Source organism: Ochotona princeps, chromosome 3 (assembly GCF_030435755.1).
Source record: "Ochotona princeps isolate mOchPri1 chromosome 3, mOchPri1.hap1, whole genome shotgun sequence".
In the NCBI taxonomy this organism is placed as follows: domain Eukaryota; kingdom Metazoa; phylum Chordata; class Mammalia; order Lagomorpha; family Ochotonidae; genus Ochotona; species Ochotona princeps.
Window position 1 is genome coordinate 81,446,675 of NC_080834.1, and position 13,504 is coordinate 81,460,178.

At 37.2% G+C, this 13,504-nt stretch overlaps 1 protein-coding gene across 3 annotated transcripts in view; it reads right to left on the reverse strand.

Annotated features, from left to right (window-relative positions):
• Nucleotides 1-13,504, reverse strand: part of LSAMP (limbic system associated membrane protein) — a 627,669-nt gene that overhangs the window by 204,002 nt on the left and 410,163 nt on the right. For all 3 annotated transcript variants that reach the window (XM_004577886.3, XM_058661922.1, XM_004577885.2), the window contains exon 3: nt 8,402-8,527. In XM_004577886.3, the coding sequence (XP_004577943.1) occupies nt 8,402-8,527 (126 nt within the window). The remainder of the gene's footprint in view (nt 1-8,401; nt 8,528-13,504) is intronic.

Here is a 13,504-nt window from a genome sequence, read left to right on the forward strand (position 1 = left end):
CAAGACTTGAAAGTCAAAAGTACCACTTGATCCTATAAGCTGCTGAGTGCATGTTGTGTTAACCAGCATGAAAATTATGACATAGCGGTTGAAACAGTAGCATCCCCTTTGAATGTTGGTTTCAATTCTAGCTGTTTCATTTCTGACACAATTCCTTGCTCACGGCCCGGGAAAAGCAGCAGAAGACAACCCAGATGATTAGGTCATTGACTCTCACATCGAACAGTCTGATGAGGCTCTTGGTTACTCACTTTGGCCTTGGTAAAACTGCTTGGGGCAATGAACCAGCAGATTCGAAGCAATCTCTCTCCCCCTCCTTCACTCTCTCTCCCCCTCCTCCCATCTCTCTCCACCTCTCATTCTCTCTCTCTGTCTCTGCTTTTCCCTTTCTCTGTAACTATTTCCAACAAATAATTAAATCTTAAAAAATATCATTAATCCTATTGTACAACTCCCTGATAACATTAAATATCTTGGGTGAGTAGGTACATTGTCAATGACAAGAATTTTGAAAGAAATTTTTATTTTCTGAAGCACAGATCTCAAGTAGTGGGCTGAAAATATTCTGCAAAATGCATGTGTTGATATCCAGGCTTTGCTGTCCATTTGTAGAGCACAAGAAAGTTAGATACAGTAAAATCCTTAAAGATCCCAGGGTTTTCAGAATGCTCCATCCAACCTGACATAAGTCAGCCTGGAAAACATATGTTGACTTCCCCAGAATAATGAAAGTCCCAGATGAAATCTTTCAATCCAAGGTTGTTCATTCACTTTGAAAATCTAACTTAGTCACTTTAATCAATTAGTTAGAGTTTCCGGATGACTGGCTTCTGTGTGAGCACTTGCTTCTCTTTATACCTCTAGGATATGGAGAAGCCTTATCTGAAACCCATAAAACAACCTTTCCTATCATCATTTCTGTTGTGACTTTATCAACTCTCAGCCATCCTAAAATTGAGGAGAGTCTTGGTCATGGATTTAGTGAAAATGTTGTGGCTAGTTTGATTTCCTAGCCAGATCAATAAAATTTTTCTCCATGTGAGCAATAAGCCTTTTCACTTTCTATCATGGTGTGCTCAGTGAAGTAGCACTTTTAATTTCCTTCAGGAACTTTTCCTTTGCTTTCACAACATAGCTGTTTGACATTAATGGCCTGCCTTTCCTCCTATCTCATGTTTAAACATGCCTTCTTCATTTAGCTTAATAATTTTTACTTTTTGATATACAATGAGATATGGGAGACTCTTGAACACTTAGAAGCTGCCATAACGTTATTTGTCAGCTGCATTTCAATTGGGGTGCAGAGGTCCAAGGAACGGGAGAAGCATGGGGTGCAGCCATCAAACACTCACAGTACTGACTATGTTGGCACGTTGAATTGGTATAGACTGTACAGCCTCCATGCACCACCATAGTAACAAAGAATTCTGACCACAGATCACTGTAAAATCACTAATAATGACAAAATGTGAAGTATCTCAAGAATTACTGAATATTCCACAGTCCACAAAGTGAGCACAACTACTGAATAATATTGTCAATAGACTTGCTTGACATAGGGTTGCTGACAACCTCCAACACATAAATATAAAATGTAGCATCTATGAAGCACAATTACCAAAGTGTGCCTGTATGCATCACGTAGAATACAAAGCATTATATAATAGATACAGTGTTATATACATTGATATACATACTTATATCATTATACAAATGAGTCACTGAACAGAAAATATAGGAATATCAAGATTTTCTTCTGTTAGAGACATTAGGACTATTAGAAGCACAAGAATCATTTTAAAAGAAATTTGTGTGTATTTTTAACAGCAGCATAGCAAACTAACATTATCATTTAACAATACTTGATTGCCTAATGTATATCCTTGCCAGGTCTTTCTCTAGGCAGTTACCTAAACTTAGTGTACTCTTTTTTCCTTCCTTTTTTTTTTTGCTAGATCCTATTCATTCTTGAGACCTCAGGGCAATATTTCCTCAAGGAAGTTTTGCTAGCCTTGCAGATTTTGCTATATAGCCCTGTTTTATGATCTTATTGATGGCTATAATTTTTCTTTATAATGTATGAATCTAATTAATGGGTTATTCATATACTTATTGGGTTAATGTTCTGCTTTCTTATTAAACTATAAACTCCATCTATTCAGGGATTATGCCCACCTTACTTTTCATAAAATTATTTTAAACAGTTTATACAATTTCTGCTAAATGAACAAACTGTAGGACACATATCACTTTTTATCTGAATGTAATTGTATTGATGGGTGACACATTTTAAAACAAATATATAAGAAAGACACTACCAACAAAATATAACAAGATTTTCTCCTCTTTGGAAAGGAAAATTGGAATAATATAAATTTAGAAATGTGAGAAGTAAAGCAATGAAAGAACATATTGAGTATTTAGCCTCCTTTTAATAGTTACTATATGATCAATAACCTCTCTGTGAAGTTCACGGATTTGATTGTTTCACATCTGTCTACTACCAAGATTGACTCATGAAGCATTCTGTAAGGTCTATACAGGAACACTTCTGGGAAATAACGCCCTGTTTCCTGGATCATATGCTTTCTAATGCTACAAACATGGAGGTAAGATCATACGAATTCTAACTGGCAGATTCCAAAGACCAGATTTCAGTTACTTCTAACTTTTATCTGCAGGACCGATTTAGAGAAATAAAACTAATTAAACATTACGTATTTCTGTCAAACCCACATAGTCAGAGGCTGTGCTGGCCATGAAGGGTGAGTTAAACAAAGTGAAGTAAGACACACGAGGATACAGCATTAATGGAGTTCAAAAACATCATCAACTAATCATTCAGATTTGGAAATGAACTGAACGGGATCTCTCATACCAACAGATGAAAACCCAACATCCAATGAAAAAATTTATTTCAGGCTCCCTGGAGTCTTCTGGCTCCACCCATGTTAGTGTTTTCCTATTTACATCAATAAATACACGCTGGTTCTTTACCCCAGATCTCTATGTTGTCAAGTCTGGCTTCTGGAAGGACGAGAAAGTGACACAGCACTCCCTGGGTGCTTCTCCACCGAAAGCCCACTCAGCACATCGTTTGAGTTTTGCAGCTCTACGAAGCTACCCGGGTTGTGTAAATCCTTGTAGAAAATGCAACACACTTTCTGTAACCCTGAGCAATCCTGACATCATGTGATGCACTTGAGAAAGGGACTTCCCCATGATTGTGAGAAGAGTGAGTTAGAAACAAAGTTAAGGGCACAGCGCAGTGGCCTAGCGGCTGAAGTCCTCCCCTTGAACTCCCCGGGATCCCATATGGGCACCGGTTCTAATCCCGGCAGCTCCACTTCCCATCCAGCTCCCTGCTTGTGGCCTGGGAAAGCAGTCGAGGATGGCCCAAAGCTTTGGGACCCTGCACCTGCGTGGGAGACCCGGAAAGAGGTTACTGGTTCCCGACTTCGGATCGGCGCGCACCTGCCATTGCAGCTCACTTGGGGAGTGAATCATCGGACGGAACATCTTCCTCTCTGTCTCTCCTCTCTGTATATCTGACTGTAATAAAGTGAATAAATCTTTAAAAAAAAAAGAAACAAAGTTAAATGAAGGGGGGAGGAGCTCTGAGCACAGAATAGAGATCAAACACTGCATAGAAAATACATGTTATGGTGCAATTGCCCTCTGGGAGTCACGGGATTATGAAAGTCTAACTTAATTAAGGGAGAAAATAGGTCACACTTAATAACTCTATACGTGACATGTCATCTTAAACAAAATGCCTGAAGAAAAGAGAAAAATTAAGCAATCCTAAATGTAACAGAGGCAACCATGGAATACGTCAACTTGTTTTTACTCCATTGAAGTCAGATGTTAAGACTTTGAATATATGTGAAATCAACCATTCTTTTAATGTCTTCCTTAAAAACTCTTAAAATATGCTCAAAAAAGTAACCTCAGAGTAAAAAAAAAAAAGTCCTGTGTAAAATTAAGAAAAAATAGAGGAACTAAGTTAAGAGGTAATTTTTTGCTTGTAGAAATGTTCCTTTTTTTTTTTCTTTCTGTCAGGTCATCCAGTGACAGGTAATAGTATATTGAAAAATTCTGAATAGCATCATTCCCCTTTTAGGGGCTTGATGCCCCTAAAGGGTGGAGCTAATTACAGGAACATTTCCTCTGCAAAGCAGTCACATCTCTGTACTGTTGAAGGAAGAATTAATAATTGAACAAAGTTAGCCAGGCTGCTTTTTTTTTTTTCTTTGCTCACACAGCCATGGGCTGCAGGCAGATTTCCTATCACAGAGAGCAGTCCCTTCTCCAAGTGTCTCCAAGAAAGGATTAGCATGATGGGTTGAAATGAATCACCCCACTTTGAAATTTTGAAAAGGATTAAAGCACATAAACTAAAACTTACTCATAAAAATCCTACTGTCATCTGTAGAATACTATAGGCAAATTCTCTTGTCACCCAGGAGATGACCGTGATGGGGTGGTCTTATAGGGGAAACATGGAGTGATGAAACAGCAGGCTTTGGAATTTATGCCCATTATAACACAGAATAGTAACCTGCTTCCTGCCCCTGTCCGCCAGTCCCTGAGTCTGCATATGCATTGGGAAACTAATTTTGCATGTGTCAGAATAAAACCTGACCACAGGGATGATTTGATAAAAGACCATGAAAGAATGAGCCTTCTCCCCTGAAATGTGGGGTGCAGGGGGCGGGGGGCACTTGGAGTATGGAAAGCCCTAGAGAGCAATGGCTGAGTTGTGAATTGTGTCCCAAGCCATGATCTTACACAGGGATCTTTAAACTACTCCGTAAGAGATCAGAAACAAGATAGCATTGATGTTCAAAATATACATGGAGAATTGTGCTTAATGATAAAACTATACAGGAATTAAAAAAAAAATGTTCTGCACCTAAAATGTTGACATATATCTTGTTAGAGTTACAAGCCAGTCTGGATTATCCTAAAATCTGCCAAGATCAGCAAAATTTTACTTCAACACAACAACTGGCTAAATACTAAGATGAAATGGACACGAAACAGCTGAATGGTGCCTTATGGCCATTTTAAGGTATAGAGCAGCCGGTCCTGTATATGAACTAAATTGAAATGTCAATGAGCTAATCATAGGTTGTGGCTAGGACTTGTTTTCCTTTTTTTTTTTTTTTATTTATTTTTTTTCTTTTTAATACACTGGTTACTCAAAACCATGTCAATTCCATAACATTGCAAATTGCTGTTGATGTTATATTGGGACTCTTAATTGACTGTGATGATATTCTGCCAGCTCAAACTTCAGACCAGAAAAGGTCTCCCCAAGAAACTGTTCAATCCATCTGGACAATAAGTAGCTGGACTCTATGCTTGGTATATGTTTGCAATGAAAGAATCTTGATTGAATTTGAACTGTAATACTGCATCAAGGTGGAGGAATCCACCGGGCGGAGGGGAGGGGGAGGGAGGGGGGGATTCCCAGAGCCTATGAAACTGTCACATAATGCAAAATAATTAACAATAAAAAAAAAAAAACAAAACCAAAAAAAAAATATTAAAAAAAAAAAACTATACAGGAATTCCAGAAATGTTTTGAACTAAATAAATTTATCTTTTAACTCTACTTTCTATTAATAACCTTGTAAAAAATGCAGTATACTCATATTTTATGCTTCGTGGGCCACAGAATCTTTGTTGCAACTCCTCAACTGCTTTAGAAAAAAATGTGGACTATGAGTATATTTGAATAAATCTGGCTGTGTTTTACTAAAACTTTGTCTGACCCTAAAATTAGAATTCCATGATTCTTGCATGTCAAAAACATATTTTTTTAATTTACCCCTCCCCCATTTTTTTTCTTTTTTTTTTTTAGCAATTTAGCAACCACATTGCTTGCAGCTAGTATGTACATGGGGAAGAGTGGATTTGATTCTCAGGCTGTCTTTGCTGACCTTTGGTTTTGACTACTAAGAATCCCTCTAAGTTCATTAATTTTTCCAGTTGATTTTGAAGTATTTAGAGTTTTCTGAGAATATACAAATAAACTGTCTTTATTCTGGAAGATAGGATATGACCATTTGTCTTTTCTTAACCTGAAATATCATGGAAAACAAGGTTATTCAGGTTCAAGTAAAATTGTGTTATGATAAGGAGCTTATTATAGTTAGTTTTGAAGACCAAAGCTCTTGGAAGAATGGAGGAGAGTAATGAAAATCTGGTTCTGTTTCATAATTTTTCTACTCATGGGCAAAATAGCATCAAGTTTGGGGTTCAGTCAGGAATTACATTTTTCCTTTAAAAGCTAATTACCACACAATGCTACATCAAAATGATCATTTTATTAGCATATTTCGCTGTTTGATCACAACTGGAATATATCTTTCTCCCTCTCCTTTCCCCTTCTTTTATATACTTCCTTGTTCCACAAGCTATTGAGAAATTAGAAATAAAATGCTTATGTAGGTTAATAATTAGAAAAGTGAAATAAGATAATGGTATGGAAGTAACATGAAGGCAGGAATACAGTTTATATATGTTAGCCTAGAGGACCTGGGGGCAGGCAGAAAGCTCCCCGGTGGTGCCAAAAGTTCCCAAGAAGAATAGCTGCCCTGGACTCATGTAAGTGGACCGATCAGAAGACAACACATACCTTTACATCAAGCCCAGTTATCACCACTAAAGAAAGGCACAGCTGAGTGTAGGCGTGACTCCAGCAGCCTGTGGACCTTGTGGTCCAGAGAACCCTGCCTGGGAGCAGATTCCAATAAACCTGGATTTACCATCATTCTGGTCTCACTATTTCAGTGTGGTTTTGTATCTGACAATATATAGATTTGATACCCTACATTCCTAAGTAGTTTGTTTAGAGTATTATTAACATGTAATCTGTGCATAATAACTTATATTCTTTTACAAATAGGTTGTAAATTTAGCCTGAGGTTTGCCATCATTCAATACAATGAAGGAGTCAAAATCACAAACTTTCACTGCATCCATTCAAAGAAAAACGAACAAACAAACCGTGCTTAGATAAAGAACAGTGGAGATATCAAAAACAGAGAAATTTCCTCAAGGAACTTTTTCAAATAAAGATTATGTAAAAAATAAATAATCTCTTGACAATATTAGAGTAAATCAAACAATTCTAGCATGCATCTGTTTTACCATCCTGAAGCACCAGCAAATAGTTTTTGCATCAATTTGCCATTCATAAAACAATGCTACCTATGATAGGGATAGGAGACATAGATTTGGGAGCTACTAGAAAGCCATCCTTGTAACATGTGCTCAAATTTTAACTTGTTTTAAGGAAAAATGTGGTATCTTTCAGTTCACATCTCAGACATTCCTCTTTATGTGTTTTCTCCCAAGTAAGGCATAGGATAAATCTGTGACATAGTGCACTTGAGACTGATATACCAAATCAGTGCGTCGTGGATGTATATATCATTAATAGGCTGCTTATATATTAATAAGTGATGAGTTGCAATTATTAAATTTTGGACAAGATTTTCCTAAGAAAAGAGAAGCCTGTTATAAGAATATTTGTCTAAACATAACACTATTGCATAAATTGGTTCAAACATTGCCTGAAAAATTACTTTGGGGTCTAATAATAATAAAAAAAAGATGGCACTATACTCTCACACACAAATTACACAGACTTTAAAAGTCACTACATCCAAACACTATTCTGGCCATTTAGAAGTAGCTTAAGATAGTTCCACTTTATATTCAGCTCTGCCTTTTTTTATGGTTATGTTGTAAATTCAATCCCTAGATACATATAAAAGGAAACTTTGAAAGAATAAATTGGTTAAAAGTTGGGAGTTCTCTATCAAAATAAAAGGCATGTTATAAGAGTAACTGATTCATTGATCCTCTTTCTAGAACAATTAAATAGCAGATGCCATTCCTCAAAGACTGCGTCATCTGCAAAGGCTTACTTTTACATGTGAGGAAATGTGTTTGGTGGAGACAAAGTCATGCATTCAGTCTTAAATATTATGCATACCATTTACACAAAGGTCAGAAATTAGGAGGGACTCATAATCGAGCTATGTTAATGACTATAAGTAAAGCAAAATAAGCAAATATAAACAATTCTATAAATTTATGTAAAAAGTGTGTCAATACCCTCAATTGCCAAAATGGGATGTGTTTTAGATAAAGCATGAAGTCCTTTAATGTCCCTCTGTTTTTACTGTAAGAAGATAAGCTATTTTAAAGGTTGTGAATTTTATAAATCTGAACACATCAGCAATGAGTATGCAGACCCTACACCTTGAATAGCAATTTTCTTAGTATTTTATGAATACAATGTATACTTGTTCTTCTAAGCAGTGAGATTTCAGAGGCCAGAGATACCACTAGATGGCATCCTGCAAAGCTGAAGGTTGCTTACCAGTTGGTGTAAGGTGTCTCCAGGTAATAACAGGTTCAGGGCGTCCGTTGGCCATGCAGACCAGAGTCACATTGCTACCCTCATTCACAGTGACATCCGAGGAGATATTGGAGATCTTTGGTGGAACTGTAAAGACAAAAGCAGATGAAACATGTAACCATATCAATAAAAGAGATTTGCAGGGCCCAGTGTCGTAGCCTAGTGGCTAAAGTCCTCATCTTGCACATGCCAGGATCCCATATGGGCACCTGTTCTAATCCTGGCAGCCCTGCTTCTAATCCAGCTCCCTGCTTGTGACCTGGGAAAGCAGTCAAGGATGGCAAAAAGCCTTAGGACCCTGCACCTGTGTGGGAGACCCAGAAGAAGTTCCTGGCTCCTGGCTTCTGATTGGCTCAGCTCCAGCCATTGAGGAGTGAATCAGTGGATCTTTCTCAGACTCTCATCCTTTCTGTATATCTGTCTTTCCAATAAAAATAAATAAATCTTTTAAAAAAATGTAGAAGAGACTTGCAGCACTGGTCCACGAATCTGGAAGTGGTGAACTTGACCTTTCATTACATCACTTGAAATTTTGTGTTAAGTAGTCAGGATACTGTTAAGATCCATATCATTGTTTATCTCTCGTCCATTCCCTGAGGAGGCTCTAAGGTAGGCCTTCAAGGAGGAATCACCTTTCTGTGTGGCCATCTGTGTGCTACAGGAAGTATGCTTGCACTAAAAATGTCTTCATTCTTAACTAAATAAACTTCATTTAAATATTACAGTATGCAAATTTGTAGATGTTAATAATCTTTTACCACTGTTTTAAATCTCTTCTCTTGTGCACATATAGATTTATATGATAATAAATATAGTCTAATATTTGCTCCAAAATGTCATGGAAAGAAAATTGGTGTGTTGGTATAAGATTGAACACTTGTGTTGGTACAATACGGTGCTTATGTTGTGACCACGTAAGCAAACCATGAGTAAATCCCTGCAAAAAGAAATCTGTAAATGCCCTCTTGGAGTGTAGCAGTCAGGACTGGTGATACAATTTACAACTTCGATGCTAAATCAATAAGGTCAGTATCACAGACAAGCAGGCATTACAAAAATATTGTAGTACAATTACTATTAATACTACCATCACCACTGCTAATAGTTAACTTTATTTAAAACTTCCAGGCCTGGTGTGATAGCGTAGTGGTTAAGATCCTTGCCTTGAACGCGCCAGGACCCTATATGGGCGCTGGTTCTAATCCTGGCGGCCCCGCTTCCCATCCAGCTCCCTGCCTATGGCCTGGGAAAGCAGTCGAGTACAGCCCAACTACGGGGAAATTTTTTACGGGTAGGACACTGAATGGACCAGAGGAGACTTGTAAAACAATCTGAAACCAGCCTGACTCCAAGGCTCAGGCTCCTAAGCACTGCCTGAATGAAATTTCATCTTTAAAATCCAGGCTACCAGATGGTCAAAACGGCAGAAATTACTTTTTGGTGTTGTGAGAAATGAGTTCCCAAGGGCAAACAGTACTGTTGTCTGACTTCCTTCACTAGTGTTTTCTGTGGCAAGATTAGATTCCACTTTGGTAGGCTTAAGTGGGAAGTAAATTACTCACAAATTTCATAACCATGGTTATGCACTCATTACAGATACCATGGTTTATGTCTTGACTGTAATTTACCTTTTTCTCTTTCCTTCTCTTATTTTGTTTGCTTTTTTGCTTGTTTTTTTTTTCTCAACCCAATTGCTTGTGAAGTTCTTCAGACAATATGTATCCCCAGGAGGGAAGAGGACAAGAAAGAATGAAGGAATTCATTAGTCGTAATTATAAGAACAAGAAGAATGAATTTTATTTTTTCCTCACTCTATTTTCTCATAAAGGACTCTGTGTGGTAGTGAAGAGAACAGGATTATTTTTTGTTTGCAGAAGCAGGTACAGCCATGCAGTCCCTGTAAACAGCCATTAGGGGACACTGATGGTACTGGGGCAACTGACCAGTTCAGAGTTGTACAGGGAGATGTGGAGAGGTGGTCTCTTGTGACCTTAGAATTCATTTTACAATGACATTTGGGCAGGAACCAGTTACTTCAAATCAAACCCAGGGGCAGAAATAGACTGTAGTCAATGCCCAGTATTTTGTAGTTTCTATTTTCAGAGTTTTGATTCCACCTTTTAGCTATTGAGTTTAAGGGTCATTTTCTTGTATTCATACATTGACTTGAAATATACTCTTCCAGACTTTTATTTTAAAGAACAAAAAGATGATACTCAATTTTTTAAAGATTTATTTTCATTTTTATTTGAAAGCTAGATATAGAGAGGTGGAGAGCCAAATAGGAAGCTCTCGTGTCTGCTGATTCACTCCCCAGTCTGCTGCAACGGCTGGAGTTGAGTTGATCCAAAGCTAGGAGCCAGAAACTTCTTCCGAGTCTCCCACGTGGGTGCAAGTCCTCAAGACTTTGGGCCATCCTTGGCTGCTTTGCCAGACTACAAGCAGGGAGCTGGATGGCAAGTGAGGCTTACAGGATATGAATTATTACCCATATGGGATCCCAGCACATGCAAGGCAAGGAATTTATCCACTAAGCTACTGCATTGGGCCTGGTGCAACTCATTTTAAAAGAGGAATATAAGAAACAAATAGTAATAATGTTAAAGATGATATGATAAATAATTATATCTGGGTTTGGAATTCAGAGATCCTGATGTCCTTCTCTTCTGTTTAACATTCAGTTTCTAATTCCCAGATGTTCTGAACATCTCAAAAAAAAATTAAAACAAAATACAAATCAATGATCATGCTCAATAATGCACTCTAAATATTCTAGATGCATTCCTCGACTATCTAAAACCAATAACAGAAAGTTAGACAATAATTATAAACGCCCAAATCTACTCAAGTTGTACATATTTCTGAATTGTAACTGAATTGTAACACAGGACACAGTGTAAAGCAAGGAAATATAGATATGTCAGACGACGATGATAATTAATAATAGAAACAGTGTGAGAGAATATTTTACCTTGGAGAAAAAAGCAGGGATGGATAAGGCTTGATTAATGAATGTTAGGCCACAGCCGGACAGGAGTAACAAGAGCGGTGGCTCTTTTCCACAACATGGTGACAACACATGTTAATTTCTCTGTATGTATATATAAGTAGAAGACAGGTTTTCAGATGCTTATGCTTTAATGGAGTGTTAAATGTTTGAAGAGATATATTTACTGATTGTATATTACTCCATGCATGTATTCACACACCACATGATGCCCCATAAATACACACAAATTTATATGTCTGCCAAGCTTTTTAAAATGCAATAATTTTAAAGGAGAGAGGCTCAATATATCTAAAATTAAAACATGCAAATTTTAAGAATAGAAAATATGTCCATGGCTAAGAGAATTATTACCTATGACATTCCACTAGTGCCTTTTTTCATAAATGAGATAAATATTTGGGACTATATTTACATGCTATGCAAGTTAAACTCATTGTTCAATCCTTCATTGATTCTTTTTGATAAAACTGGGAATAAAATATATAACAAAATAGATTGTAAGGTGATAGTATGAGTATCAAACTGTACTGGTCTTAACTAGGATGACGTACTCTCATATACTGCAGCTCAAGGGATTGGAGATGCAGAAAGTGTCGGTACTGAACAGCTAGAAATGTGAATAGGTTGGATCTTGTATCTCACTTATCCACAGATCACTTTATGGGTCTTAACTCATTATTTATTTTACCATTTTATTTTTTACCTGTAACTTCTCAAAAGATTTATATACAATGCCATCTTTTTGACTTTCAAAGGAGATTGCTCTCCAAACCCATGCCATACTCTCATGAAGTTTTCCCCAAAGTTTAAGAAGGAATTATTCTACATTATATTAAATTACATTACATCTTCATTTCCCATTTATTTTTGAATTTTGGATGCACTCTGGTCTCTTAACCTTGCAAGAAAAAAATTGGGGAAAACTCATCAAAAATCGCAATTACCAAGAATAATGTTAAAGTATTAAAGCATTTCATTTTTAATTGTTAACTATAACCTCCTTTTTCCAGTTCTTTATTTCCTTGGATTTTAGGATTCCACTTACCCTTCTGGCTGGCCTTCCCACTCTAGCTCTACTACTCTTTTTGTCCTGTTCCTTAAATATCTGCACAACTATTTTAGGGTTTGATCACTGTTATTTTTCTCTATCTCAGTTCTATACATTCATGGAGAGATCTTACCTACTTTGTGAATTCAAAAGCAAATGCCAAATTACTGGTGACTCCCATATTATTATCTCCAGTCCAATTTGTCCTGGTAACATTTCTGAGACTATTTGAGATGTCTATCATGTGACTCACAGATATACAAAATTCAAAATACCTGCTTTTCGTTTTGCCTTGAGTGAACTGTGTCATGCAAAGGGCTGCCCAAGAAAAACAAAAACAACCAAACCAAACAAAAGGAAGATAAAATAACACATCTCGTCTGGCTGCTCCCTTTCCTTCACAGCCTATCTCTCAGATTCATTCATTCATTACTCTCAATCCCTAAACTTACTAAGCCTTGATATGCACATCATTGGGGGGGGGGGTGCTGAGTAACTGCAACAACATTGAGACTAGTTTTGTTGCTTCAGATTTCCTCTCTTCATGCTCTGCACCATCCATGTACCACATCACAATCAGAATTATGTTCCTAAATGGTGGATGTGAATAAAGTGTCCTTTAATTAATCTCAGTGAATTCAAGATAAAGCCCAAACATTAATTTTGTTAAATACTTTTATTTTTTATGGTTACATGATTGATCAGGGTGGGAAGAATTGAGAATTAGGGAAAAGTGGGTGAACTCATTGTTTCCAATTTTGCTATTTTTTTTTGTGTGTGTTATTTCTGGGAGGAAGGGGAGAGACAAAGAGGGAAGCTACACACAACTTTACAAATGCTGCAAGTACTCAGGTATGAAGCACCACCACCTCATGTCAACCCAGAGTCTCAATGTGTACATATTCCAAGGGTTCTACCAAGTGGTTTTAATAGTTCTGAAATGCTGTCAATTTCACCAATCCAAGGACGATGTTACCCTCCCAGAGTCCACTGACTGACAAACCCA